The sequence below is a fragment of the Pteropus vampyrus genome, unplaced genomic scaffold, assembly GCF_000151845.1.
Source record: "Pteropus vampyrus isolate Shadow unplaced genomic scaffold, Pvam_2.0 Scaffold19, whole genome shotgun sequence".
Taxonomy (NCBI): domain Eukaryota; kingdom Metazoa; phylum Chordata; class Mammalia; order Chiroptera; family Pteropodidae; genus Pteropus; species Pteropus vampyrus.
The window spans coordinates 15,000,670-15,028,573 of NW_011888800.1; the positions used below are offsets into that span (position 1 = coordinate 15,000,670).

The 27,904-nt window shown below is 37.3% G+C and overlaps 1 protein-coding gene and 1 long non-coding RNA gene across 3 annotated transcripts; one reads left to right on the plus strand and one right to left on the minus strand.

Moving 5' to 3' along the window:
- Nucleotides 1-780: 780 nt before the first annotated feature.
- Nucleotides 781-24,461, minus strand: LOC105288756 (RNA polymerase-associated protein LEO1). 2 transcript variants are annotated; one of them, XM_011355120.2, is made up of 12 exons: nucleotides 24,255-24,461; nucleotides 18,146-18,904; nucleotides 16,168-16,272; nucleotides 13,377-13,471; nucleotides 12,247-12,392; nucleotides 11,434-11,518; nucleotides 9,503-9,597; nucleotides 8,827-8,961; nucleotides 7,596-7,731; nucleotides 5,626-5,812; nucleotides 3,134-3,231; nucleotides 781-1,020 (listed from the first exon to the last, which is right to left on the minus strand). In XM_011355120.2, the coding sequence occupies exons 1-12, from the start codon at nucleotides 24,310-24,312 to the stop codon at nucleotides 916-918; spliced, it is 2,004 nt and encodes a 667-aa protein (XP_011353422.1). In that variant the 5' UTR covers nucleotides 24,313-24,461; the 3' UTR covers nucleotides 781-915. The 2 variants fall into 2 exon arrangements, with proteins under 2 accessions (XP_011353422.1, XP_023383619.1); XM_023527851.1 differs by having other exon boundaries at nucleotides 948-1,016.
- Nucleotides 24,462-24,537: 76 nt separating this feature from the next.
- Nucleotides 24,538-26,257, plus strand: LOC111736310. Its single transcript, XR_002779163.1, has 2 exons — nucleotides 24,538-24,584; nucleotides 24,926-26,257. It is a non-coding gene; the product is annotated as an uncharacterized LOC111736310 (long non-coding RNA).
- Nucleotides 26,258-27,904: the final 1,647 nt, after the last annotated feature.

The window sequence follows — 27,904 nt, forward strand, 5'->3', positions numbered from 1 at the left end:
CTGTGTCACTTTCCTTTCTCTTTAACCAAGCTTCAGGGTATGCCTCACACCGCCACCACTCCCAGACTGTACTAATAGCACTAGGAAGGAAGTGGGGTAGAGTTCGTTCATGAGGGAAAAATTAGTGTATGTAGAAGAGCACCGCAGAAGAGATAAATAAGTGTGGTGGATTTAAAACACATCCACAAATTCTTTGCCATTCCTACCACCAAGAAGTCAAATCTGCGTCCCTTTGAATGCACATGGGCTCCCATCAGTGACTCACTTCTAATGAACAGAATGCGGTGGATTTTGATGTGACTTTTGATTCTAGTCATAAAAGGTAATACCAAGAAAAAGTAATACAGCCTTCACCTGGCTCACTCTCTTGCGATGCTCACCTTTGGAACTCAGCCACCATGCTGTGAGAAAGGGAAGGATTCTTCCCTAGAGCCTTCAGAGAAAGCATGGCCCTGCCAACACCTCGCTTTAGGACTTCTACGGTCCAGAACTAGAGAATATATTTCAGCGGTTTTATGTCACCCAGGTTGTGTTTCTTTGTTACAGCAGCCCTAGTAAACTAATACAATTATGAAGGATTTTTCTTTTTGTCCCTTTAAAACTGCACCCCAGAAGAATGCCTTACTTGCCTTACCTGGCCCTGGCCAAGAGGCTTCTTTGTGGGGTCAGGAGGAAGACAATGGGGCAGAGCAGCAGGAATTCACTGAAACTTAAGACTCAGTGTAAAGCATTAACAAAAAACAACTTGCTTTGGAAAAAGTCGATTTCTTGAATGCAGACTGGTTTTTTAAAAATTTTTTTATTACAATTACACAAAAGCAAATCAATTCATTTCAATCAAAATAACTCATGTTTACATCATATTTATAAAACAAACTGTACAATAAAATATATAAAGTTTTCACATTTTGTACTTCAATCATCATCTTCTTCCTCTTCATCACTGATCACATACTTCTTATGCTTTTTATTTGATTTATCATCATCTTCTGCTTTTCTCTTTCCAGAAGGTTCACCTTCCTAAACAGATAAAATCTTTAAAAATCTAGAAAGTAACACAGAATATTTCTAGAAAGGTTTATCCAAAGTAGCTCTGAGATGAATAAACTTCTGAAAACCCAAAATAAATTATTTTAATATGAACATTCACCAGATGAATAAAAACAGTGGTCAAAGTCATGGCCAGTTTCCAAATCTATAAGTACTAGAAGGGATTCAAAAATGACAACTATACAAACTAATTACAACCCAACTATGAGACACAGAAAGCAGAGGGTGGGCCAGGGTACTTTCCTTTCCATTGTCTTCATGTTTCTTTCCACATGGGTCTTTCCCGTTTCCCCAGTTTTCTCTTCCTACCCATTTTTCTCTTCCTATCCATTTTTCTACCATTAATTTAGGTTTTCTAAAGTTTTTACTGCTTATAAAAGTAAGGGAGGTTAAAAAGCTCTATCTTTCTCCTCTTTCATAACTTAGACCCTGTTGGGGAAGGGAAATAGCATTTCCTGTTCAGCTACTACATGTTACTGTGCATTTTTCATATCTGTTTCTATAATACAATAGCTTTCCAAGGCGGCAAGCATAAATCTCGTTGAACAGATGAAGAAACAGACTCAGAAGCATGAGATGACTTGCTCCAGACCACATTAGTAGTAAAGGGTAGGCCCCAAGATCCAAGAATCCAGTTCATTCTTACCTATTGTGCCCTTTCCCCCATATATCAAATACTCTGGTGATAACAGTTGTTCTCTGGTATGGGAACTCAGGGTCTGAAAACTCCCCTGTATCTCAGAGGCCTTATCCAGGCTCATGGCATTTAGGTGGGGTTTCATCTGCAAATATGAGAGGGACCTAGAGCAGGTATGACCCCTTTTCTCCTCTCCCATTATAACCCACAGCCAGGACTTGAATTGGGGTAATATGAGAGACAGTGGCAGGAGTTGGAAGGTCCAGCCAGAAGTAAAACCTTTGTTTTCAGAAAAGAGAAAGGGAAGGGTACAGAAAGACCCGGCAGAGAGTGTTTCGGTGAGGAAGGCAGAGGGCAGTTCCTACAACAAACAGCTAGGAGGCTTCCAGAGGCATTTTTAAGTCAGGCAGTTATAGGTTTCTAATTGACCAGCCTCAAAGATTTGATGGATCACATTTTAAAATCTCCTTTCTGAGAATACTAGGAATAAAGAGAAATCCCATGGAAACTCTCAATTTTCATTCACAGTTTCTGCTTGCCAAGAAATAAAATAGCATCTGCTTAGATGAGGATTCCCATCTGCCAACAGTTCAACACACTGTAAATGTATCATTAAGATGTTTCCTATCTAATTTAAAACAAATATGCTGCATAATAATTTAACAATTTCTGTCTAGTTATCTTCTATAACATGCCATTTGTAAGAGTAATTGGGCAATATTAAATGTTGTGATTAACAAACAATAATGCAAGACAGAAATTCTGCTTCACATGAGAAAAGAACTTAAGGAAGCTCATAGTTCACTGAAGGTCAAAATATTAAAATACATTAAAATCATGAATAATAGGAACATAACATCTATTTCCTGGATTACAGAACAATCTTTCAAATAACCTTCCCATTGAAAATAACTAATAATGTGAAAACATAAGCAAATCAATGTGAGGACAAGAAAATAAGGTATAATCAAAGGCCAAAAATAAAGTGAAAGTAAGAACTCACAGAGATAAGTAGAACATTAAAGCAAGCCTTCTCCTTGAAGACATTTACCAAACTATGTGAACAAGAGCTTTGGTTTTTATGCCTTGCAGGGTGCTGAGGACAGGAGACAAAGGCCAAGTAGAGGCGATTAATAGCAGACCCAAGAGACTCCATATTTCATGTAAGGTTAACAAGAAAGAAACCCAGGCCCATTTCTCTAAGGCAAGAATTAGCAAATTTTTTTGGTAAGGAATCAGGTAATAAATGTCTTAGGCTTTGCAAGACATAGGTTTCTGTTGCAACTACTCAACTCTGCCACTGCAACACCTACAGACAATACATAATTGAATAAGCATAGGTGGGTTCCAAATTAGGTGAGTGGGATGTAATTTGCCATTGTGGGTAAAGAGTAAACTCTTTATTCCAGGAGCTGGCTTGTGAGTATTGAATAAATGTGGTTTTACCTCATCACTGGTGAGTTTCTTTGCTTTGAGTAATCTTTGAGCCTTATCTTCTTCTGATCCTTCATCACTGTCTGATGAATAGATTCTGGCTCGTTCCTCTGAAAGCAAAGGAGTAAGATTTGTGAGTGGTTTTCAAAGACGGTGATCTACTCCAGATGAATATCTTTAGTTCCTTCCGTATATTTTCCCAGAGGAAACAAATAATTAAAAATGTTTTGATTTAAAGACAAAAGTTTAGATATGTTGAAATAAAGCACTTACTATCCCAAAATACAAGAATGGTTCACCTGACCATTTTAAATATTAAAAAGGCCGTGTGTAAGCTGACTAAAGAGACAGACATCACTACTCTTCTAAAATAAATCTGAGTCATTCTCTCATGGGAGATAGTAGTTAATTCCAAAATGAGCTTTGAAGATAAAAGCAAGAGGTGGTTTCCTGGTTCTGTAAAGAACAGTTGTTGCCAGGGAGACATTTCAAAAGGAGATGTAGATGAGTAATAATCTGCTCTGATGCTGCAGCCCAGGTGAACCTCGGGGTGGAATAAAAAGAGCCTATTTCAGACCAACCCTCTAGCCTCAGAACCCAAAGCCTTCCCCTTCTCCTCAGGCCCTGCCTATATGACTACTGGATAGAACTAAATGCTACTAAATTTGTCTGTTAGGTTTTAATCTCTGGTGAACTGCATATTATATAACTCTCTCTTTAAAGCATCCTCAATTTTTTTGTTTTTATTTACTTTTTATGTGGTTTACTTCCACAATTAATCTTTTCCATGGGAAATCAGCACTAACAAAAAATAAAAGGCCTCTGTACTATAGTCCCGAACTAAATAATAGGTAAGAAGGAAGGAAGGTGTAATAGCTCACCAGAACAAATGCAGTCACTGCAAGAAAAGGAGAAAGGAGTTTTATAGGATGGTCAGATAAGGAGAAATTCAAATGTTCTTAAAATTCATCACTCATTAGGGACAAAACTCGGGTGCATGGTCACCCATGGTTTATCTTACATTGTACAGTGATCCCCAAGGCTCTATCAAAGATAATCTGGGGAGGATTAAAGCTTCATTTTACAGATGTGGAATACGATATTCAGAGATGTGAAGTCACTTACCCAAAGCTGAGGAGTGGTGAGAACAATAACAACAGTTTTAGGTAACATTTATTTAGTACTTATGTGCCAAGGCACTGGGTAAATTACTTTGTATGTACTATATCCTTCAATTCTCAAAACAATCTCATGGCATAAGCACTGTTATTAATAGTTTTTATTTGTTTGTTTGTTTTCTTAATGAGGCAACAGAAGAGAGGTACTATAACTTCCCAAAAGTCAACCAACTAAAAGTGGCAGAACTGAGATCACAGCAGGCAGGATCAGGAGTCCAGCCTAAGTCTCCTACCTTCGAGTTCAGCAGTGGGGAAACCTCCCTGGATGCAGTACTGTGACTAAGATAGATGCGTCAGGTGTCAAATGACTTTGGTTCAAGGACTGTCCACTTACCAACTATGTGTCCTTTGGACATATTATCCAACCTCTCAAAGTCTCCATTTCCTCAATAAGAACAAGACAAAAATGGATCTTAAGGGCATTATGCTGAGTGAAATAAGTCAGAGAAAGACAATACTATATGATCTCACTTATATGGGGAATCTTAAAAAAAAAAGAAGGAAAAAAAAAAAAAAAGCTCATAGACACAGAGAACAGACTGGTTGTTGCCAGAGACAAAATGGGTAAAGGAAATCAAAAGGTACAAACTTCCAGTTATAAAATAATTAAGTGATGGGAATGTAATATGTAGCATGGCAACTACAGGTAATAATAGCACAATTCATTTTGAAAGTTGTTAAGAGAACAGATCTTAAAAAAAAAATTTGTAACTACCTATGGTCACAGGAGTTGTATTGTGATCATTTCATAATCTATACAAATATCAAATCATATTGTACAGCTGAAACGACTATGTTACATGTTAATTACACCTCAATAAAAAAACATGACAATAATAGCAAATGGGTCATAATGTTGTTCTGAGAATCGAATAGGATGCATGTAAAGTTTGCCTGGGATTCAGTACATGCTAAATAAATGTTACCTTAACCATTATAAATTATTGGTACCTGTGAAAGAAGAGAATGTACAAAGAACTCTGAAAGGAAACATCATGTTTTCTCTGAAAATTTTAACTTCTTGATTCCCAATCAGTAATGAAAAAAGTTGAGAAAAGTTCCTAATACAATTGACTAACTTTCAAAGCAGAAAAGCAGGAGCTCAGGGACAAGTCTCTGAGTGGGAGCAACAGCAGTTTCTACTCTTTCAGGTTCACCTGAAAGAATTCTGCAATGACTAGTTCATTAGACCTTAAAGTGTGCCACTCATTAACACTGGTTCCTTAAAAATAAAATGTGAGTGGGCATTCAGAGTATGCTCAATGCAAAGATAAATTCCTGAACTGAACCCTGAAATGATGAAATTTAATTTCTGAACAAACTCACCTCGAATGCCCCCTTTGTACCGGTTTTTAATAGCAGCCAAGCTGATGGACTCTTCACCTTCCTCTTCCTCATCATATCGATCAGGTTCTAGGTAACTGGCACTCAGCCCCCGCTGGTGTTGTTTCTCTCTCATTCGGCGCTGCTGAGATTCCCTACGAATAGAAACCCTCAAACGTTCTTCTTCTTTCTATAAAGAAGCAAATACACCATCCAACTTATTAAAAAAATGAACAAGCTTAATGACCACTTGAGTTACTTTTAAAGAACATGTAAATGCCTAGCTCAGGATAACACCTATTTCCTATGTCCTCAGAGTACAATTCTCTCCATTCTACACATTCCCACACAGTGATCATCTTGTTTGGTTTCTAAGGTGTGAAAGCCACACAAGGGTGAAGAGGCAGAAAGCTCCCTCACACTAACCGCCGATCAGAAGTGGCACAGGCACGACCTTGGGAGCTGCAGCGTTCCCAGGAAGCAGCGACCAGCCTGAGCAATGTTATCCATGCCCAGTGGATGCCTGAGGGAGGATGTTTCTATTCACCCCTAAGACAGACACCTGACCTTCCCAGGCTCCACCAAACCATCACAGTGCCCAGATAGTCCTGTATGGTCCCTTCAAACTAGAAAGCTCCCCACTGCCCCTGAAGACAGGATGAAAAGGTGGTGGTGGTGGGCGGGGGGGGGGGGGGGACCCTGAGCTCCATTCTCTTTCATTTGCCTGGCATTCCACATGTTGGTGTTCACAAGCAGAGACAAGAAATGAGAGGTCAAGGATATTCTAGCACTTCTCTGAATTCCTCATTTAATTGCTCTGTACTACCGCGTACAACTCTAATTCTGTCTAGATATTCTATGCAGCAAATTGTTTCATTAGGCAGAATGTGGTTATACTGAGTATAACATAAAAATCACTATCAGCAGGACAGGGGTTAAGAAGAAGCAGGCTGATTCCTTGTATACTTCCATGGAAACTGGGGAAGTGAAGAAGGGCTTAAGAGATCTTTAAAGGTGGTCCAGAGGGATCTTTCAATAATGTTGAGACTGGAGTCTGCAGGTCCCTTCAGCTCCCTTAGCTTGAGGAGAGAAGGTGGGGATATGGATCAAGAAGCCAGACTTCAAAGCCAATGCCTGCACAGCACTAGGGCTGAGGCACTGCTGCTGAATCTGGTTTACTTAACCTGACTCCGTGAATAAAATAAGAAAAGGAAAAAAAAAACTGAGGCCCAGAGCCAAACCTTCAGCAGTCTGACAAGATTACTAAGAAAGACCTTGAGGCAACCAGAGTCTTAGCCCCAATAGGCCCTGTTCCACTAAGGAATGAAATCTCATGAAGGAGGCAGGCCAGTGGCCGTGATCCCTAACAGGGATCAAAGAAGATGGAGAGGAGAGAGAGTGAGATCGTACCAGAGCATTTAGCTTCTCACAGCAAATGCTGCACAAAAGGCCAATGATGTCAATACAAAAGCACATTCTATCAATGTCCCACAACTAAATTTGTGCCTAATTAACTGTTGTATCAACTTTGAAAACCTACCAGGAAGAACATTACAAACTGACCTGAAAAGCTACAAGCTACTCTTCACTGATTCTCCTATAGGCATTCTCCCACTGAAACTTCTGGTCCTATTTTTATTCTATTTTAGACTAAATCTCTAGCATTTCCACTGATTTTTGACATGGACTCTAAACCAGACAAAGCTAATTCAATCATCTTTGAAATTATCTGCAAAGGTTCAGATTCTTCCAGTCACTAGGTTGTTGCTGACCTCTCAGGACCTAGTGGGAGAGAACCCTTGTCTGTTTTATGACCACTGCCATTCACTCATTGCTTGGCAAATGTGTAGGACATGAATCCAGCAACCTATTCACATCAACTAAAAGGAAAAAAGGTGGGTCAATAAGAGATGATTAACAAACATTTTGGGAAATGCTATTCTTAATATACAGAATAAGGTTAGCAATCATACCTTAATCATTTCTGTGCGCTGGCATTCAGGATCACGGCCGGCCATTGGTAAGATTCTAATCTTCTGTGTCTTTGAACATCTATCTGCAAGTGACAGGGTCATCTTTCTGTGTGTGGCACTGTCTGTAGAGTGAGGTCTAAAGAAATGAACAAAAATGTCTCTTTACCAAATACATTTGTGAGCCAATCACATCAACATTACAAAAACGAGAGGCCAGTGACCATTTCGTAGTCTCTGGAAAAAAGAGGCAGGGACACTAAGCCGAATATACTAGGTGGGGGGATTTGAACTTTCCTCATCCTGTGGCTCACTGAAAAATTCTTATCTCACTAGTAAAGTGAAAAATGGAAAGCTGGAGAGAAAAAGCTTTGTAAAGGATGATCACCCTCTAAAAGCAGTAAATGGATAAGCTCAGGCACAATGCTTTGTATTTTACATGTTATATGACTCCATGGTTGTAACTATTGAGATAATTATTATATTTTATATATTAGGAAACTGAACAAAGAGAATTTGAGAGTTACACAAAGTGACACAAGGGGAAGCAGGACTCAGATACTACAAGTCTACTTGATTCTAAAGCTTATACCTTTGGCCACTACAATTCTCAAAAACCAAAGTCATAACCAAGATTATTGTGCTCTCTCTAAAGAGAAGCATTACCCAAGGAGGATGGTCTGCTTAGAATCAAGAAAAGAAAAACACAAACATTTCAGTATAGTGTCTACACAGTCTAGAGAAGGAGAATGCTCTCACCAGCTGACCCGAGTAGTCTGGACTGCTCGGGGGATACATCCTTAGTGGTACTGGATGCAGCAGCCCACGGGAGGACGACCCCAGCCTTCACACCCACCAACTCATTGTCTGACTGCATGCACACTAACAACCTCTAGTAATCAGTTTCCCAGATCGATTTTACTAAAAAGAAAAGACACACTGACAAGCAAGTATTTTAGGCCTCTTGGCAGTTACAGTAATCAATTGAATTAATAAGGTGACATTCTGGTTTACAGTCTCTTGTAAGTTTGGTTAGTGTGACCTGGTTTCCTATAAAACAGTAACATTTTGTGCACTAGACAAAACAAGCCTTTGAACCTACAAGCTGAGAACCAGATCCTGGTCTTTGCAAACTATACTGTGAGATTATGTGAATCAAAAGTCAGGCATTTTAGACAACGTACATATTTCACTGCTTTACTGTAACAACCAGTATATTGGTGAGAATAGTTACCTGAATGTGAGTTTGGTTTTAAAGACAGCTTGTCCCTGTAGACCAGTACCTTGCCTTATAAAAAGATGATTGTGGTCGCCCTGCAGTGGAGCTTTGTAAACATCAAACACTTCATTGCCTAGATGCAGAGACATGCTGAAAAGAAGAAACACTTCACATATCAAAGTCAAAAAGCTTTCATCCTACCATTTCACTTCACTTAAAATGTGATTTGACTGCTTTCTCTCCTTACACAGAACTCAAAAGAAAAAGAAGGCATGATGTGAAAAATTATCTACTTAGAAGTAAAACACGTGTATGTTTATGTTCAGAAGGAAAACATTCTGTGACATTTACTCAGCCTCTACTACTTTCCCAGTGAAAGGTCATTTTTCTAAAATGTCAACTTGTATAGCAAACAGGATGTAATGAGAAGAGAAGCTGGTTTAACTTTTCCAAATTACTATGCTGGAGCCAGAGGACGAATCACATATTCGGCCCACTTTTAATGTCTTCCACCAGCCTGTATGACCCCCAACTGCTATTTATTTCTCTCAGGTTTTCTTTGTAATCCTTACAATGAAGCAATGGAAATTATTTAATAAGAGGTGCCCCAAAATAAGGTCTCATTTCAAAACTTGATCCCTCCTAGCCAGATTCTGGGTATTTCAATATTCTTCAGACATTTTGTGCTCACCTTCCATCTGACCACTTGACTATCCGAGCATTGCTTTCTTTAATTTCATTTCCTTCTTCATCTCGGCGTATCCTCCATCTAATAGTATTTTCTACCTGTTTTAAAACACAAGTGCCTTTTTCAACACTATAGTTTATGTTTCTTTTTTCCTTAAGAAGCACATAATCATAGAATAAGCATGCATAGGTAGTGACAGAAAAACAGACAACATTGAAACCCTTTGTTTTAATCACCTAGAGATGTTGAATAAATTAACAGGGAAAAAAAATTATGCTTAAGTGAATTTCTGAGTTTCTAGTGCTACAATCACAGAGGGAGCTGAGTGCCAAGGCATTTGAGCAGATGCTAAATCTATAGGAGCCCCGGGATGTTTTAAGACACAGTAAGAGCTACCAGGATAGGAGACAAGGCTGGAGGTATATCAAGCAGCAATTTAGAATGTGACTCCCTATACAAAGTAGGTTCTCTCATAAAGCTAAAAAACCCTACAAATATGGAACCAAAAATCTCTGTGTTACTGGCCTAGGGAGATAGGGAAGCTACTCACATACAGGGAAAGAAAAAGAACACCTTTTAAAAATTAAAACCCCAGGTTTGAGCATGTTTAGAGTCTAACTTTATCTTAATTGCATGGAAAGGAAATACTAAGCAGATCTGGAACACATTCAAGAGCTTCCTAAAATGAAAACCACTGTTATTGCAATTAAAAACTCAATGAGACTTCAGGGAAAATGTAGCACACTAAATACATGTAGTTTATCACTGCTGCATCCTAGAAACCCACTAACATGATAGTAAAGAATTTTAAAAAGTATAAAGAGAATGTGAATTAAGATGGCAATGAAGAAAAGCCAACATTCTGAAAACTGACCAATCTAAGCCCATTCTTCTCTATGCCTATCCCCTCACCATCAACCTTAAAAGCAGCTGTTCCCATCCCGCTTAGATTTCTCTACTATGTTAGCTGTGACTGTCCTTGCAACTGGGTTCTAATGGGTCCCTTTCAGTTTTCCCCTTACCTTCGTCATTCCTCACTAAATAAACAAACAATGAGGCCAACTGATTAAATAACTCAATATTAATGAATTAAACATGATGTCAATCTGAGATTTGTTTCAAAATAGTCGAAGTAAAGTGGGGTGGTGAATTATTCTAAAAACTTGGCCCTGAATTCTAAGAATGCCAGATTACCAGTTCTAACACCATGTATAATACCCACTGAAAAAATAAAACGTATTTATAGGAAATCCTTCAGCTTTAAGAATGTAAAATGCATAACTCCAGTTTTAGTATCATGAGTTCAACTGTGTCTTGTTCCTTGGTATAACTCAGCTCTAAAGCATCTGCTTAATCTACATCCTCTTTAATTAAAGGAAGATTAGAGGCCCTCTTTGGATAGAGATAATGAGAGAGTACAAGGTATCAAAGAGAAGCATTAATAAAAATTCAGTACAACAAAAATCTCTCTTAATAGTCAACAAGAGCAATCGGAAGAATACAAAGAGAGCCATATGGTGAAGTGTTATATACAAATTCTCCTTTTGTATATAATTTGTTTATCTATAGATCAGAGCCTGAAGAATTTCCTCTTGCAGGAAGTTGCTAGAACTTAACCCACAGTACATATTGAGATAGTTCTTCTAAACACCAAACCACAGTACTTATTCTGAAGAAAGTAGCTAATAATTTTTAAAAGCATCAAAAAAGTGTAACAGCAACAGAAATGATAGAACAGTGACACTTTTACAGAGAAAAAGCTATGCATTTTCTTCCTAAAAATAATCTGAAAAGGAAGACAATTCATTTGTTGATAAAACAGGAAACATAAAAAATCATTTTCAAAAGCTCAAGTCTCAAGTTAGTGTCCCCCGGTTAGTGTCCCCCGGTTTTACTTTATAAAAGAAATAAAGAAGTAAAGCATGGAATGGTACCTTTAATTTTAATCTAGTTCGTCCTTCTTCATCCAGCATTTCCTCATCTTCAAATTCATCTTCATAATACTGAGGATCAAAAGGTCTACAAATCGTTTTTAAAATAAACCATTAATCATATTTTCTAAAGAATATTATCACTGCTATGATAAAATCTATTAATATACACCATTATACTAAAAAAATCATAATATAGTTAAAATTCCCAATGGTCAAATATCTTCATGTTCAACGTCAAGGAAGTATTCAAATTACTGCACCTTCTTGAAATATGGTGTTACTCATGTTGCCTGAAATAAAGTGCAAGCAAGGCTAAATATTCAAATATTCTTTATTTTTATGTAAGTCTTCAAGGAATAGGCCCATACATGCTCTAGCTATCCACATCATTTTACTTGGTGAAAAAATTTTAAATCACATAAGAATTTGTATGTTACTTAGTGAATAATACCCATCAACGTTAACTGTCAAAACCATTAGCTTTTCCAGATCCATAATCCCTGCTACTAAAGACATCTGCAGTTTCTCTAGAAAATTTCACCACTCCCAATTTCAGCGTTTTCAGGGCTGAAGACTTGTGAGGTCTATTAATTTTTAAGTATCAAATAGCTAAAAACAATTATAAGGATTAGAAGTCTCTTTTATCAATACAATAGTCCATACTTTTTCTATCACAGAATATGCTTGATTTTTCAGAGATTCATGACCAGTTTTCTATTTTGTAATTAGTCAACTCATGTAAAATAAGAAAAATATCAACATTCTTCATATTTCTATCCAACATATAGAAACACTTTTAACTGACCCCCTTACCTGGGCTCTACACTGAGAAAGTTGGGCAGTTTAACAAAATACAAGTCGTTTCCTAAATCAGTGTTTACTTTGGGTATTTCTACTTCTATTCTGGTCTCAGGAATTGGCTCCTCCTCCTGTTGATCCTGAGGCAATCCATTTTCATCCTAGTAAGAGAATCACAGAATTTTAGAGCTTCGAAATGGTCTAGCTCGATTTCCGTACTTTAATTACTTAGGTAGGCAAGAAGCATATTGAGATCACTTTAAGGCTAAAGCAGCCCTCTATCCCCATTCCTACCCACACAACTCCCCAAAACTTCATGGGAAACCAGATCAGTTTGGAAGCATCAATATAAGAAAATGTCTTTTGTGATAAATCTATCTTCCATACACTCACCAACAGAAGTACAAAATTAATCAATACTTCAATATGAAATCACTCTATCAATTAAGATTAGAGATTATCAACACACCACATACATTTTGGCATGAACGAGAAAATCATTTAAATCAGTGGCTCTCAAATCACAAGTCCTCACAGTCTAGTCTCTTAAAATGTGGCACCAGCCACATGCTGTGCAGTTTTTCTTTTTTTTAACCCAGTTTCCCCTAATGGTAACATCTTGTAAACCTAGAGTACAATGTCACAATCAAGAGTCTGGCTCTGATAGAGTCAGACAGAAAACATTTCCATATCACAAAGATTCCTGTTGCCCTTTTATAGTCACATCTACTTCATTCTTTCCCTCACCCCTCCTCAGTCTCAAACAACCATTAATTTCTTCTCTGCATCTACAATTTTCTCAAGAATGTTATATAAATGGAATCATACAGTATATAACCATTTGGAATTGGCTTTTTTTCACTCAGCATAATTCCCTGATACTTCATCTAAGTTGTTACATGTATCAAAAGTTCAATCTTTTTTATTGCTGAGTAATAGTCCATGGTATACATGTGCAAGGGCAGTTATTTCTACTCCCCTGTACAGCCAAGAGTCTCCACTAAGAAAGGCATCTATTCACTGTATTTTTAGACTGTAATTCAGTTACCAACTTCCTCTTCTTAGTGTAATAGAGACTCTTAATCTCAGGAACTTCTTATTTAGCCTTGAATAAGGGCCCAGTTCACAATGGGAATTTTACTTACAACAGGCTGTCCTGGAGTAGGTGGTTTATCTTCTCCATCACTCCCTGAAGATATATCATCTGCACCTCCAAACAGATCCATGGTTCCACTATTATCTTCGATATAGGAAGAAAAATGAATAGTATTAATATCTATAACAAAGATTCTTCAAAGCTATCACAAAGCTAACATATCTTCAAAGCTAATGTATTCCCAAAGTTTCTGGACCAGACACCAGGAAACCACCCAAACACAACTCTGAGCTTGGCTCTCAACAATCTGAACAGAATGTCTGTGGAGAGGGGAGGGGACAAATCCAATGAAAGAAAAAGCTGCACACAAGACACTTCTTTCTCCTTTCATTTGCTACAGTCTTGTTCTTCCACTTTTCTTTAACCCCAGGAGCCCAAATGTCCTCCTACAGTCTAGACACTCAAATTTGAGGATAAAGCACCCCATACAGACCTCTGCACAGTCCCTCAAGTTTTAAAATTACAGGTCCATGTTACCCAACCTCCCTTCTTTCAGGTAGAACTTTACTTAGGTATAGGAAAAACAATAATAATCTAATCTGTAATAAACCAATAAACCAAGGTGGGGTAGTAGATGGGGTGAATAGAAAGATAGGAGGGTGGTCTGAAAGTGGACTGCTTGAAATTGAAATCACAGAAGTGTTACAATTATTGGTAATGACATGGTCTAGGATAAAACTGAGAGTGAGTTACTAAGGCCACGTGGAGAACAGATCACTAAAAAAGGAGAAGCAACCTATTAGAATGGCCAAAATCCGACACCAAACACTGGCAAAATGTGAAGCAACAAGAACTCTCATTCATTGCTGATGCTAATGCAAAATGGTAAAGCCATTAAGGAAGACAGTCTAATGGTTTCTTAGAAAAGTAAACATACTCTTACCATATACTCCAGCAATTGTATTCCTTGGTATTTAACCAAAGAAGTTTAAAACTTATGTCCACACAAAAACCTACACACAGGTATTTATGGCAGCTGTATTCATGATTGCCAGAATTTAGAAGCAACCAAAATTCTTTCAGTAGGTGAATGGATAAACTAGTATATCCAGATGATGGAATATTATTCAGCGAAAAAGAAATGAGCTGTCAAGCCATGAAAAAAAAAATGGAGGAACCATAAATGCATATTACTAAATGAAAGAAGCCAATCTGAAAAGGTGGTTTATGACTACTGCATGATTCCAATCATATGACATTCTGGAAAAGGCAAAACTATGGAGACAGTAAAAGTATCAGTTCAGTGGTTGCCCGAGGTTGGGAAGGAGGAGGGATGAATATGCAGAGCACAGAGGATTTTTAGGGCTGTGAAACACTCTGTATGATACTATAAAGATGGATACATGTCATTATACATTTGTACAAACCCAGAGAATGTACGACACCATGAGAGAACCGTAATGTAAACTATAATGTGTCATTGTAGATTCATTAGTGTAACAAAAGTACCCTCTGGTTCGGTATGTTGATAATGGGGGAGAGCATGTTGATAATGGGGGAAATCTCTTTATCTTCCCCACAATTTTGCTGTGAACCTTAAACTGCTCTAAAAAAACTAAAAAAAAAATTATTAATAAACTCTTAATAATTTTAAAAGAAGAGGAGGAGACAAGGAAAGTCAGGGTATTGAAAAGTTCACTCATATGATAAAATCACCAAAACTATGACTCTACCCACCAACACTCTCATGTATCTTGATTCATTTCCTTAGTTCTTATCACCATCCAACATACTATATACTCAATTTACATACTGTGTTATTATCAGTCTCCTCCCATACCCACCAGAACGTTAGTTCTACAAGGGAGTAGTCTTTATCTGTTTTGATCACTGCCACATGCCCAGTGCCCAGGAGAATACTAATGCACGGCAGATTCTCAATGAATAACTGTGAGTAAAATGAAAGAATGAACATATCTAATTCTCCCAACAACTCTATAAGATGGTTAGCATCACCTACCTCTCACTCATCAGAAAATTGAAGTGTAACAAGTAATTAATTTGCCCAAAATCATATAGTTGGAAAGTGGAGCTACAAAGATTCCAAGCTGGATCATTTGATTTCAATGTCTATGCACATAACTATAGTTGTAGATCTAAAGATCTTTAAGTAAATCCTAGAGCTTGCAGTTATGTCTAGCTCTCTTTTCTCTCTAGTTGATCCTCTGTTTGCTTCAGTTATGTTACTTATGATCATTTACATAAGCTATTTAACATTAATGCCTAAGTACCATTCAGCACAATAACAGCTAGTGTAATCAAACTATCAAAATTACGTTTGCTATAACTTTTATACTAGCATGTTTACTACATAGTAATTTGTCATTTGAAACAGTCATACATAGAGATAAATAGATATTTGATCCTTATAACAAATCTAACTTACCTAACGCTGAATTTTTATGAATTCTTCATCTAATCCACAGCTTGAAAAATCAGATTCTTCATCTGATATTAACCTGTTTAGAAGTTAAGAACAAGCTGCCCTAGAACTGTCATTCAAACTGAAGAATGAATATTGCTGCCTCTACCTGAACCAGAGCCTTAGCCCCCTAATAACAATTCACTCTAACTATAAATGAAGAAACGGGTTCTTCTTGAGTTGATTAAACAGGAACCATTTCTCGTATCTGTACAACCTCCCTATGTACACTAAGTGTATCCATACTCTTTCTGTGGGTCTTGCAGTTCGGGGTAAACACCCAGGGTTGGGCATGCACTTCAGTTAAATGCAGAAGAGGGATAGAAATAAATATATAAAAAAGAAGTACTTAGAGTACCTTTTGGTACCTCGGCGTCACTATCAGCTTCTGAATCAGATGCAATTGCATTCTTGCGTTTCATTCGTAAAACTTCATCTTCACTATCGCTGCCTCTTGCAGATTCTGTAAGAGTAGATTGAGAGGTTCTGCATAATCACAGTCTTATCAAAACTTTTAATTTTGTGTTTTAAAAGCGACATTGAGAATAAACAAACTGTAGCACACCCACATAATGGAAGTACTCAATAATAACTACTATTTACACATGTAATAATTTGGATGAAACTAAAATGTATTATGCTAAGTGAAAGAGGCCTAAATGAAGAGGGACAGAACAGACAAGTAGCTGTTAGGGGTCGGAGTGGGGGAAGGATGTGACTACAAAAGGGATAGTATGAGGGAGTTTTTTAGGGTAACAGAACTGTTCTATATCCTGACTGTGGTGGTTGTTAAACAAATCTATACATGCATTAACATTAACAGAACAAGTACATATACACAAAGATGAACTTACTGGAGCTAATTTAAAAATAAAATAAAAAGAACATTGTTTTCTGTAAGCACAAAAACTTGGCAGAATGAGAAAAGTGACATTGAAACTTATGATTAAATCTATATATCACTCATTACAGAAAAAGAGGTAAAAATATTGCAATGGAAGAGACAAACATGTTTTGGATGGTACAATTTTTTGCCTAATGTTAAACTTCAAGAAAATCAACTGAACCACTGTAGAACTAGTTACGCAGAATGACCAGCTAGCTACAAGATTCCCTAGCTTCTGACCCTAGTCTTAGGTTATTAGTCTGCTAGTACTTGGGAAGTAAGGTATGAGCCTTAATGATGCTGGTACAGTTACAAATAACTCTACCCAGAACTAGTTACTGATACTTACTGCAGTCCTATAGTCTACATAGACCTATATCCATCTCTGGAAATTTTCTGACCGCCTCACCTAAATAATGCCAAAATGTAGTCTTGAATGCTATCCTGTGAGGTATGTATTACAGGAGAAAAGACCCTCCTCTCCCTAATTTAAGCACTCTAAGATATCAGGATCAACATGTAATTATAATCAATCACCTACAGAAAAAAATGAAGCAATCAGATATTACTTCAGGAAGACTTCCAACCTAATCAAGGTGACTTTTGTCTATATGAAGAATGTGTTCATTTGAGCAGAATAGTGTAAATGACTGTTTTAAAAGGGAATCCAGAGCCAAAGGTCAGCTGTGTTTCCAGTATTCTTTAGGGAATGAGTATTCTGACTGAAGCACTTCTCCCACGGTGAGGATGCATGCTTTAAGCTATCATACCTCACTGAGATCATCCAGCTGTTTTTTCATTTTCTGGATGTTATGCTCCCCAAGCAACCTTCTGATTATTATAAATTGGCATACAATATATCTTTTCCCCCAAGAGAAAGGTTATAATGATAAGAGAGAAATAAGTGATCCTCTTGAAACAATTTTATAATTCAATTTTTATAAATTAGTTTCTTGTTAATTTAATTAGTTTTGAGTAAACTCCTTGGAGCCTGATTACCTCTGGATGATCAAATTTTGCATCTCAAAAACCTGAGCTTGAACATGGTGTTCACAACCCAGTACAGCTGACCCTGTGGGAACGTTTCAATGGTATTGTTTTGCTCTCCCAAGCAAATCTATTCTCGCCTGAGGCATGCTCTTCAGTTACCCGCAGAAATGGATCCACCTCTATTCATTACATAACTACTCTAGTATTATACTTCTTTATCTAAGACTGTCCTCTTCTAATTTTTTTCTTCCTGATCTATCATCAGTTAACAAATGGAAGGGGTATACAAATAATACATGGATTAGGAAAATTTTCAAAAAGCAAAATGTATGAATAGAGTTAGAAAAGGTTGGAGGGACAGAAAATTTAAAATGGAGTACTAAAGATGGGACTGCAAAAATAATAATTGGCTACATCTAGATGCTTCTACTAAACTATTTGATTTTCATAAATGAATTACCTGATTTATGATCTTGTTCCTCTTCATAATCCGAATGCCTGTGTTCTTCGTCTGAGGCCTGTGGCCTTTCATCATCAGAATTTTGCATTTTCTCCTCATCAGACATCTGTGGCCGTTCATCATCATCAGAATTCTGTTTCTCATCATCATTATCAGAAGCTGCCGGCCGTTCGTCATCAGAATTAGCCTTCTCTTCCTCCTCAGACAATTGTTGTCTCTCATCATCTGAAAGCTGAGGCCTGTCCTCATCATCCGTGTTCTGCATTTTTTCATCATCATCAGAATTCTGCAGCTTATCTTCATCTGATCCTTGTGCCCTCTCCTCATCATCAGAATTTTGTATCTTTTCATCATCTGATTGATCGCTTTTATCTTCTCTGCCCCATTTTTCATCATCTGAATGTGCTTTTTCAGAACCTTCTGCTTCTGAGTGATGACTCTCTCCATCTGATCTATGCCCTTCATCTTCATCATCATTATGGGCTTCTGATCCACTATGCTGATCTATATCTGAAGGGTCATTGTCTTCACGGTCTGAATGCTCAGAAGCTTCTGATCTATTGTCTGATCTTTCAGAGCGATTATCACTCCCACTATGATGAGAAGCTCCCTCATCCTCACTGTCATCTCCAAACAGTTCCTTATTACTTGGTTTTCCTGAATCACCTCTTTCATCTTGATCACTTTCACTTCCAGAGGCATTACTGCCAGAAGCAACATTCTCTTGATCAGAATCCGAGTCTGATCCAGAATCAGAATCTATGGAATCATATAAACATTGGGTGATGTCAGCAAAAAAAGGCAGAGTAAGGAACACCAAAAGTCCATCCCAACATAAAAGCAATGAAAAAAAAAAAAAAAACCTGTCAAAAACTGTTAGAATCAATTTTCTTGGTACTCTGGAAACTAACCAAAAGTTGCAGCAACTAGGGGAATGCTCAACAACAACAACAACAACAACAACCAAATCCTGAACTTTTAAAGAAAAAAAACCCAGAACTTTGTGGTGTTTTAATGTACCCAAACACACCCACCCCCTACCATCAGCCACTCCCCAGCTCTGTGGTGCCTTGAATATAACAGCCTGAATTTCTGGTACATGTACCACCACTAAAAGAAATAAAAGGAACTTCATTCACAAAGAATCATGCTTGTTAGTTTTGATTTGTCTGGCAGATCACTGAAGGACTGGCTCAAAGGGCTTGACTTTATCTCACCTATCTTGGAACTCTCTTAGTGCTGAAACAGCTACTTGAGAGTGTTTGTCGAAAACATTCACAGGCAAATGTATTAGTTGCCTCTAACTAGGACAATGGATAGCAGTTGAAGCGAATAATAGACTAACTGAAAAGCTTAGAAGGAAAAGCTGGGGAATGATATAATATGGGGAGTAAGGGCTTTTAAAAATTCCTACATATTCCTAGAGATATGGAAGAACACACACAGGCCCAGGGCTGTGCACACACTCAGAAAAGAACTGAAAAGGACCTAGGCTCTCAGGTTGACTAGCCTTCAGGCTCTGTACAAGAAAGAAATAAAGATAAGGACTGGTTGTAAACTTCCTGGTTGAGTACTGAAAGCATACTCCAACATATACACAGAGCCAATTAGCAAAGAATGGGTTTGCGGGGAGGTGAGAGGATTCTAGGTATTCAGAGAAATCTCTGTCCAATCACTAGCTGGCCACTAAGCTAATGGAACAGAGACTTCATTGACCCCACACAGCAAAGATGAACTAATTTACAAAATTAGTTCAAAAGAGCCACTAAACAATAACCACTATAGCAAACAGCAACAACAAATCCTGGGGGAAGGGTAAGAATGTGATTTCCTAAGTTGCCACATTATATAATATTCAAAAAGCCCACTTAAATGCTATCTTGCCGAATAAAGATTATCATTAAAAAGACATATTAAAAAAGAATCAAATATAAATTCTGGAATTAAAAAGCACAATAACTGAAATGAAAAATTCACTAAAGGGGATATACAGAAGATGAGAGCAGGAAGAAGAAAAAATCAGCAAACTTGAAGATAGGTCAGTTGAGATTATCCAGTGTAGGAACAGAAAGAGAAAAAAAAAACTGAAATGAAAAGACAACAGTAATTTGAATCCATATAAAATAAATACAAAACATCAGTAAAGGTAACTAAATAGTTAAGTATGAAAGTCAGTATTGTTTCTGGTTAGTAACTCCTATTTTTTATTAGATTTAAAAGATAATTATATAAAGCAATAATTATAAATCCACATCACTAGACAGACAACGTATAAATATATAATTGTTTTAATAGCAAAAACCATTTATTGAAAAAGGAATCAAATTTATTTGTAGCTTGGTAATAAGGGATTTGAAAACAATATTTTTCATTAAAGAAATTATTTAAAATTTTTCCCCCTTTTACCTTTACAAATTATAAAGATATAATTTGTGGTAATAACAACATAAAGGCAAGAGAGGGAAAAAGAAAAAAAAGGCAAGAGAGGATGGAGCTATATTTTAAAAAAACTTTTTGTATACTACTGAAATTAAGTTGGTATTAATCCAAATTAGATTGTTATAAATTAAGATGTTAATCACCAGAGAAGCTACAAAGAGAAAAAACTAAAAAACATACAGAATTAGAAATTAGAAGAGAATAAAAACAGCATACTAGAATAAAATCAGTCATAAAAGAAAATAGTAATAGAGGAATTGAGGAACATAAAAGATACAACATATAGAAAACAAGTAGCAAAGTGGCAGAGGTCTTTCCCTATCAGTAATTACTTTAAATGGAAATGGATTAACCTCTCCAATAAAAAGGCAGAAATTGGCAGAATAGATTTTAAAAAATGATCCATCTACATCTGTCTACAAGAGAGTCACTTTAGAACTGAATACACAAATAGGTTGAAAGTGAAAGGATGTAAAAAGATATTCCATGTAAATAGTAACCAAAAGAGTTATAGTGCTTATAGTAATAAATTAGACAAAAATCTTAGGACAAAATTGTTACAAGGGACAAAAAAAGGACATTATAAAATGATAAAAGGGTCAATCCAACATGAACATATATTTATCAACATATGCTTCTAAAAATAAGAACTGACAGTTACAAAATAGTCACGGGGATGTAAAGTACAGCATAGGGAATATAGTCAATAACATTGTAATAACTATGTATGGTGCCAGGTGGGTACTAGACTTACTGGGGGATTACTTCGTAAGTTTATAAATGTCTAACCACTATGCTCTACAACTGAAACTAATATAAAATAATATTAAATGTCAACTCTAATTGAAAAATTAAAATTTAGAAAGGGGGGAAGCCTCCCAAAATGAAAAATATATTAAAAGAAAAACTGACAGAATTGAAGAGAGAAATAGTTCAACAATAGTTGAAAACTATTCTTTTTTTTATGCCAACAGCACAGAAAGTACTCTTTGATATCCCACTTTCAATACAATAAACAACTGTATGCCAACATGATATGAATGAATTCCTAGAAACACACAAACTACCCAAAGTGACTCAAGAGTAAATAGAATATCTGAATAGATCCATAATAAGTAGAGTCTGAAGCAGTAATCAAAAAATTTCCAACAAAAAAACAGCTCAGGACTAGGTGGCTTCACTAGTGAATCATATCAAACATTTAAAGAATTAATACCTATCCTTCTCGAGCTCCTCAAAAAACTTGAAGCAGAAGGAATACCTCATAACTCATTCTATAAAGCCATCATTACCTTGATATCAAAGCCAAAGACTTCATCAAAAAAAGAAAACCACAGACCAATATCTCTTATGAATACATATGCAAAAATACTAAACAAAATACTAAACAAAAAGGCAAACCAAATCCAGCAGCATATTAAAAGGATGTACACCATAACCAAGCGGGAGTTATCTTAGGAATACAACAATGTTCAACATCTAAACATCAAAGTGAGACATCATATTAATAAAGAAAAAAAGTGATTACTTTAATTGATGAAGGAAAGGCATTTGATAAAATCCAACACCCCTTCATGATAAAACCACTCAACAAATAGAAAGGAATTTCTTCAACCCAATTAAGGTTATCTGTGAAAACCTTACAGCTAACATTATATGTAATGGTGAATGCTTTCTTCTGAAGATAAGGAACAAGACAAGGATGTCCACCCGTCACTTCTATTCAAAATTGCATAGAAAGTCCCAGCCAGGGGACTTAGTCAAGAATAAAGAAATAAAAGGCATCCAAATTGAAAAGGAAGAGGTAAAACTATCTCTATTTGCAGATGACATGATTGCATATGTAGAAAATCCTGGAGAAAACCCCTCAAAACTATTAGCACTAACACATTCAGCAGGTTATAAGATATAAGATTAATGTACAAAAATCAGTTGTATTTTTATATGGTAGCAATGAACAATCCAAAAACAAAATTAAGAAAACAATTCCACTTGCAAAAGTATCCAAAAGAATAAAATACTTAGGTATAAATTTAGGAGGTGCAAGATTTATACATTAAAAACTACAAAATACTGTTGAAAGAAATTAAAGACAAACTGGCACATTTATACTTGAAAGAAACATACTGGGCCTAGGTAAGAATTCTACTCGTTGCTACGCCAAGAAATGTGTCGGATGTTGCTAGTTTCCACAACTCTCTTAGCAGGAGATAATGAAATATGCTAGGCATAACAGGAATTACCCTTTCAAATCCATACCACCTTCAGGTAACAGCAACCTTCAAGGACAGATTTGGAAGTAAACCCTATTCAGTCCTATTATCTAATGGTAAGATGGGAGAAAGCAGCAATAGACTTAAAGGAGGTAAAATACAAAGCTCAGAGAAGCAGCTACCTCCACACATCACTTCCCCATACACTGAGTTTGCAATGAAAGCACTGCAGCATACATGTTATTATTGCTTCTACTCCTCCAATTATTTATCAAATATACATTAAGAATCAACGTAAGCTAGTAGAGAAGGGTGGAGGGAGGCAGGGACAATCTTTTCATCATTATATCCCCAACACTTAGCAAAGCAGATGGAATATGATAAGGGATCAATAAATAATTATTGAATGAATTATCTTCATGGAAGTGAGTCATGGGAGGGTTCACATGGAACTGTGCCTTGAAGGGCAAATGAGATACGGACAAGTAAAAATGAGGGAAAATGAACACATTAGCAAAAAAGCTGGTACAAGAGGTAGTATATAGGGCTCTGTATTTCCTGACTACAACCTCCTAGATACCCAACAGATAGAGCCTTTCCACCTGGTGCTCCCTTCACTACACTCTAAATAATATGAAGGAATTTGAGCTGGAGGGTTGCAATAATTCTGAACCTGGTCGTGGGCCCCTTCTCACTTCAAATAACTCCTATTCATATTTCAAATGCAAATATCCAGTCCTTGTGCCAGAAATATTTCCATGCACCATTCATTCATTCATTCCATCAACAAATCCTTCGTTTCTCCTCTCCAAACACAGGCCCTATATGCTCCCCAATCTACTACCAGACTCAAGTAATTCTAGTTTCTGCACAGGCCCTCGGGAGACACATTCTCTCCGGTGCGTAACGCCTGTGTGTAGCCCTATCCCAGTGTTCCTCCCAGTCTCCTCACGCAGAAATCTCAAACTCCCCATCACGCTATGGTCTGTCTGATTTCATTCGAGAGAGCGTTCTGAGCCCCTCTGTAAATTCGTCCACCCATTCCCCATATTCCTGAGCACTTAACTTCCATTCACTCACACACAGCCCTTACTGTGCGCTAGCCTGTGCAAGACAGTACACGGGCGGACCCCAAGGTTCCGCTGGAGTTGCGCAGGCTCGCCCGCGCCTCCACCCCTGCCCCGCGCCCCCTTCACCCCACACGCTTCCAGGCACCGCATGCTCCATGGACACCAAGAACAGGAGAGGCGCGCACACTGCTTCTGTTCCTGTATTTCCGCCCGCCAGGGGAGGCTGGCACCGCCGGGAGTGCAGGGGGCGCTAAGGCAGGAGAGGAGGAAGCGCCACCACTCGCCCGCAGCGTCAGGGCGTTCCGAGACCCGGAACCGGACCGCAGTTAGACTGCGAGCACAGAAGGCTCGCCACGCACGCCTCCCCCGATGCCCAACCGAGCCCACCTTTACGCTCAGCATCGCTGTCGGCGTCGCTCCCGAAGAGGTCCTCCATATCCGCCATCGCCGCGCACCTCTGCTGCTGCCTCGGCTGGGAGCTGCGCCGCGGCTGTCTTTACGGCACGGAACCAACGAAACGCGACAGTGTCGCAAAGATCCTCTGAAAGGATGCTTTCCTTCTGTGACCTAGTTTTCGCCTGCACCTTGAACTTCTGCTTGTTGACTCTTATACGTTCGCACGGTGGACTGTCTGCAGTATCTGTATTTATTAGTGAGGATTCTCAGCGGGAGTCGGACTGTCCCCTGTCTGGTTGTTGGTGGAGTGGGCGGTGCTTGGTATGCTCCCCAGAAAGGCCTCTCTGACCGTGTTAAATCAGCCAGGAGTCACGAAGTCCTTTGTTTCATATTGACCAGTAGTTGTCAAATTGTTGAGAACTCCAAAGCTCATTTGTTTGTGTGGATAATAATCTATGGCTATTTACCACATTAGTAATTAAAGAATAAATTTTTTAAAACTCATTTAAAAATAACAAGTTAAATACCATTTTTAAATTTTAAATGACAATTTTTTCTAAGAAAAAAATTAGAAGAGTGGAATTGTTTTACAGCTTTAAAAATGTCTTTAATGTCCAGTTTAAAAGATGACAGCTGAATTTTCTACCTGCTTTTATATTCAGTCTGTTTTGGTTGACGCATGTGAAGAAAATCTCTCCTCATAACGACATGTAATCAGGAAAGAGAGGACCTTCCAGAGTCTCTTTCCCCAAAAGTGTCTTCCTTGGACCACTCTGACAACCACATCTTTAGAGCAGGGTATCTCAAATACCTTACTTTTTCCATCCTAACTCACACTTTATGTAAAAAATTGAAACACTAAGAGGTAGTCTAAGATGTTTTATTCTCTATTCTATTTCAGCTTTTTTTTTTCATTTTTAATGTTGTACCACTAAATTGATTTCATGATTTACTAATGGATTGCAGCCTGCAGCTAGAACACACTATTCAGAGGGCTCCATTGACTTGTTTATTTTGCCAAGAAAAAATTGTTTTGCTGGGAAATATGGCTACAATTATACACTGTAAAATGTATTTAAAAAATAGTAAATGTATTTTTAAAATGTAAAAAAATAGAGTTTTCATAATAGGTTAGTGCTAGGTAAACCTTCTTGCTTTGCAGGAGATGAAAGAAATGAAGTGACTTGCACACATTAAAGAATTAGTTCTCTTTTGGAAAGCTTTAATTTTAGTTTTTAAAAATGTACATCCTGTGTTAAAATATTACCTAATTAGGCCAATATTGAGGGTTTTGATCTTGGACAAAAAACATGAATTTTGAGTTTGGAGATTATGAGATATATTTTTGTTGCAAATAAGAATGCCAGACGGTTCAAATGGGCAAGAAGTAGACTGGGTATGTTATCAGTCCTAGAGCTATTGGGATAAAGTGGATGATGTAAGAGTAGTAGATGAGATTACTTTAAAACTTTCTGGAATGCTGGAAAAAAAATCTCTTTGTGATTCAGCTTCATTTTCATTTAGAGTACGATGCTCGAAAAGTACATTGATTAAATCTTAATACATTAAATTCCAGTGAGTTATGCTGAATCACCATGCCTATATACATGACTAGCAGAATGCATGTGTTTATCCCGTATGAATAGTGCAAAACAAATAATTTCTGGTTCCTTGATTTTCATTTTTGCTATACTTTATGCTGATCGTTGCTCTTCTATTCATTGTCTTCAGATAAAATACAAGCAATTAGATTTCGGCTAAATCAATTACAATAATTTTCTAGTACTGATTGCCTAAGGTTACACCCAAAGCACTTTTGTTGAATGTTAAAATAATCTTTTTATTTATCCTATTGGATAGGAAGTTCATCCTATTGGGTTTGTGTTTGACTAATTTAACTCTGGGTGATAAGATAATCTCTCGATTTGCTCCCAGGGTGAAGAATTTCATCTACTAGGTGTGTGATTGAATAAAACAAGTCCAGAGTAACTTTATCTTGTTTCCCAGTTTTGGAAAGGTTGTCTCTTTTTCCCATGTTCTGACTTCATAAGGTAGAGATCCTCAGAATAGCAACCTTTGAGACACCACAATGCCCCCACCCAAAGTACAGAGATTCAACTAGGTTGATTACATAACAGCACAATGTATCATTTCATTTGTATAGGGTAGCAAAAATAACTTTTATAAAATATATGCTCATATCAAGTTGCAAAACAGGAATATATTTTTTTAACTTGTATAATGTCTTAAAGACTTAGAAGAAAAACAACAGCTTGATGAAACAATGCATTAACTGAAAATTCACTCCATTTATGGTAAACTGGCACTCCAAAGGAGGATCATATGGCTTATTTCTGAGTACTGTAGAAGGAGCTAGCTAGCCTTTAGAAGAGACAGTTTGATCTGAACTAAAAAAAAAGAAGTCCTGCAGTTTCTCTCTAAACAGTGAGGCAGCTTATTTCTTGGAAGACATGAAGCATTCACTCATGGTCTGCCTTTATTAGATTCTTTACTGAATTGGGCCCCTGCAATGGTTGCTATAGGGATATAAAAATAGGAATATAAAAATAATAGCAAATGTGATTTCTGTCTATTAAAAAGAGTTTGGGGCAAATGAAACAATCTAAAACATCTAAAGAATTTTAGTTTCAGAAGTAAATTATAAACTATATACAGATGCTGAAGAATCAAAAACCAGAAAATTATCAATATGAATGGATTTAGTCAGGAAAGATTTCTTAGACAATGTTGTGGTCTGAATGTTGGTATCCCCCTCAAAATTCATATTGAAATTCTAATGCCAAAGGTTGGTATTGGGAGGTGGGGCCTTTGGGAAGGGATTAGGTCATGAGGGTGGAGCCGAAATTTCAGAATACTGGGAATAAAGAGAACATTGTAAAAGCTTCTAGAGAGAAAAATTAGAGGGCATATTAAGGATCTGGCATCAAAATGACAATGGGCAACTACAATTCTGAAAGTTAGAAAACAATGGAGAATTTGAAAACAAAATCCTGAAAGGAAACGATCTAGTTTAGATCCACTAAATGATCCACTAAACTATCATTAAGTACAAGGAAAGAATAATGATATTGCTGGGGGCGGGAGTGGGGGAGAAGCCAGTTTCCATGTAAGTAGTCTAACTGCCCTGAGGCTGCCATTCTTTGAAGAAGCCCAAACTAGACCACGCTGAGAGACCAAATGGAGAGGCCCTAAAACTACATTAAGAGAGATACCTGACTAACCCTCAGCTGTGGTAGACCTCTTAAGGTTCCAGCTCCAGTGTGAATGCAACCTCAGTGGGAGACACCAGGCCACAAACGCCCAGCTGATCTTTTCATAGAAACCAGGAGACAATAAGTGAGCATTGGTGCATAAGTCCTCTAACTTTCGAAGTGCTTTGTTATACAGTAATAGCAGTTGGAAGAGTTACTCAAAAAGGTTTTAATCTATGAATTGTAGTCCACTAAAATGAGGGACAAAACCTAGAAAGAAAATCTTTACAGGCAAGAAATCCAAAATTGGAAAGAGGCAAAAGAAATTCCCAGGATGATAGTTGGGCCTGCAGGTCTAGAAGGCTGCTGATCAAGATTAGAGTAAGAGGACAGAAAGTTCCAGGAGAAAGTAGGCTAAGAAGGAAATGA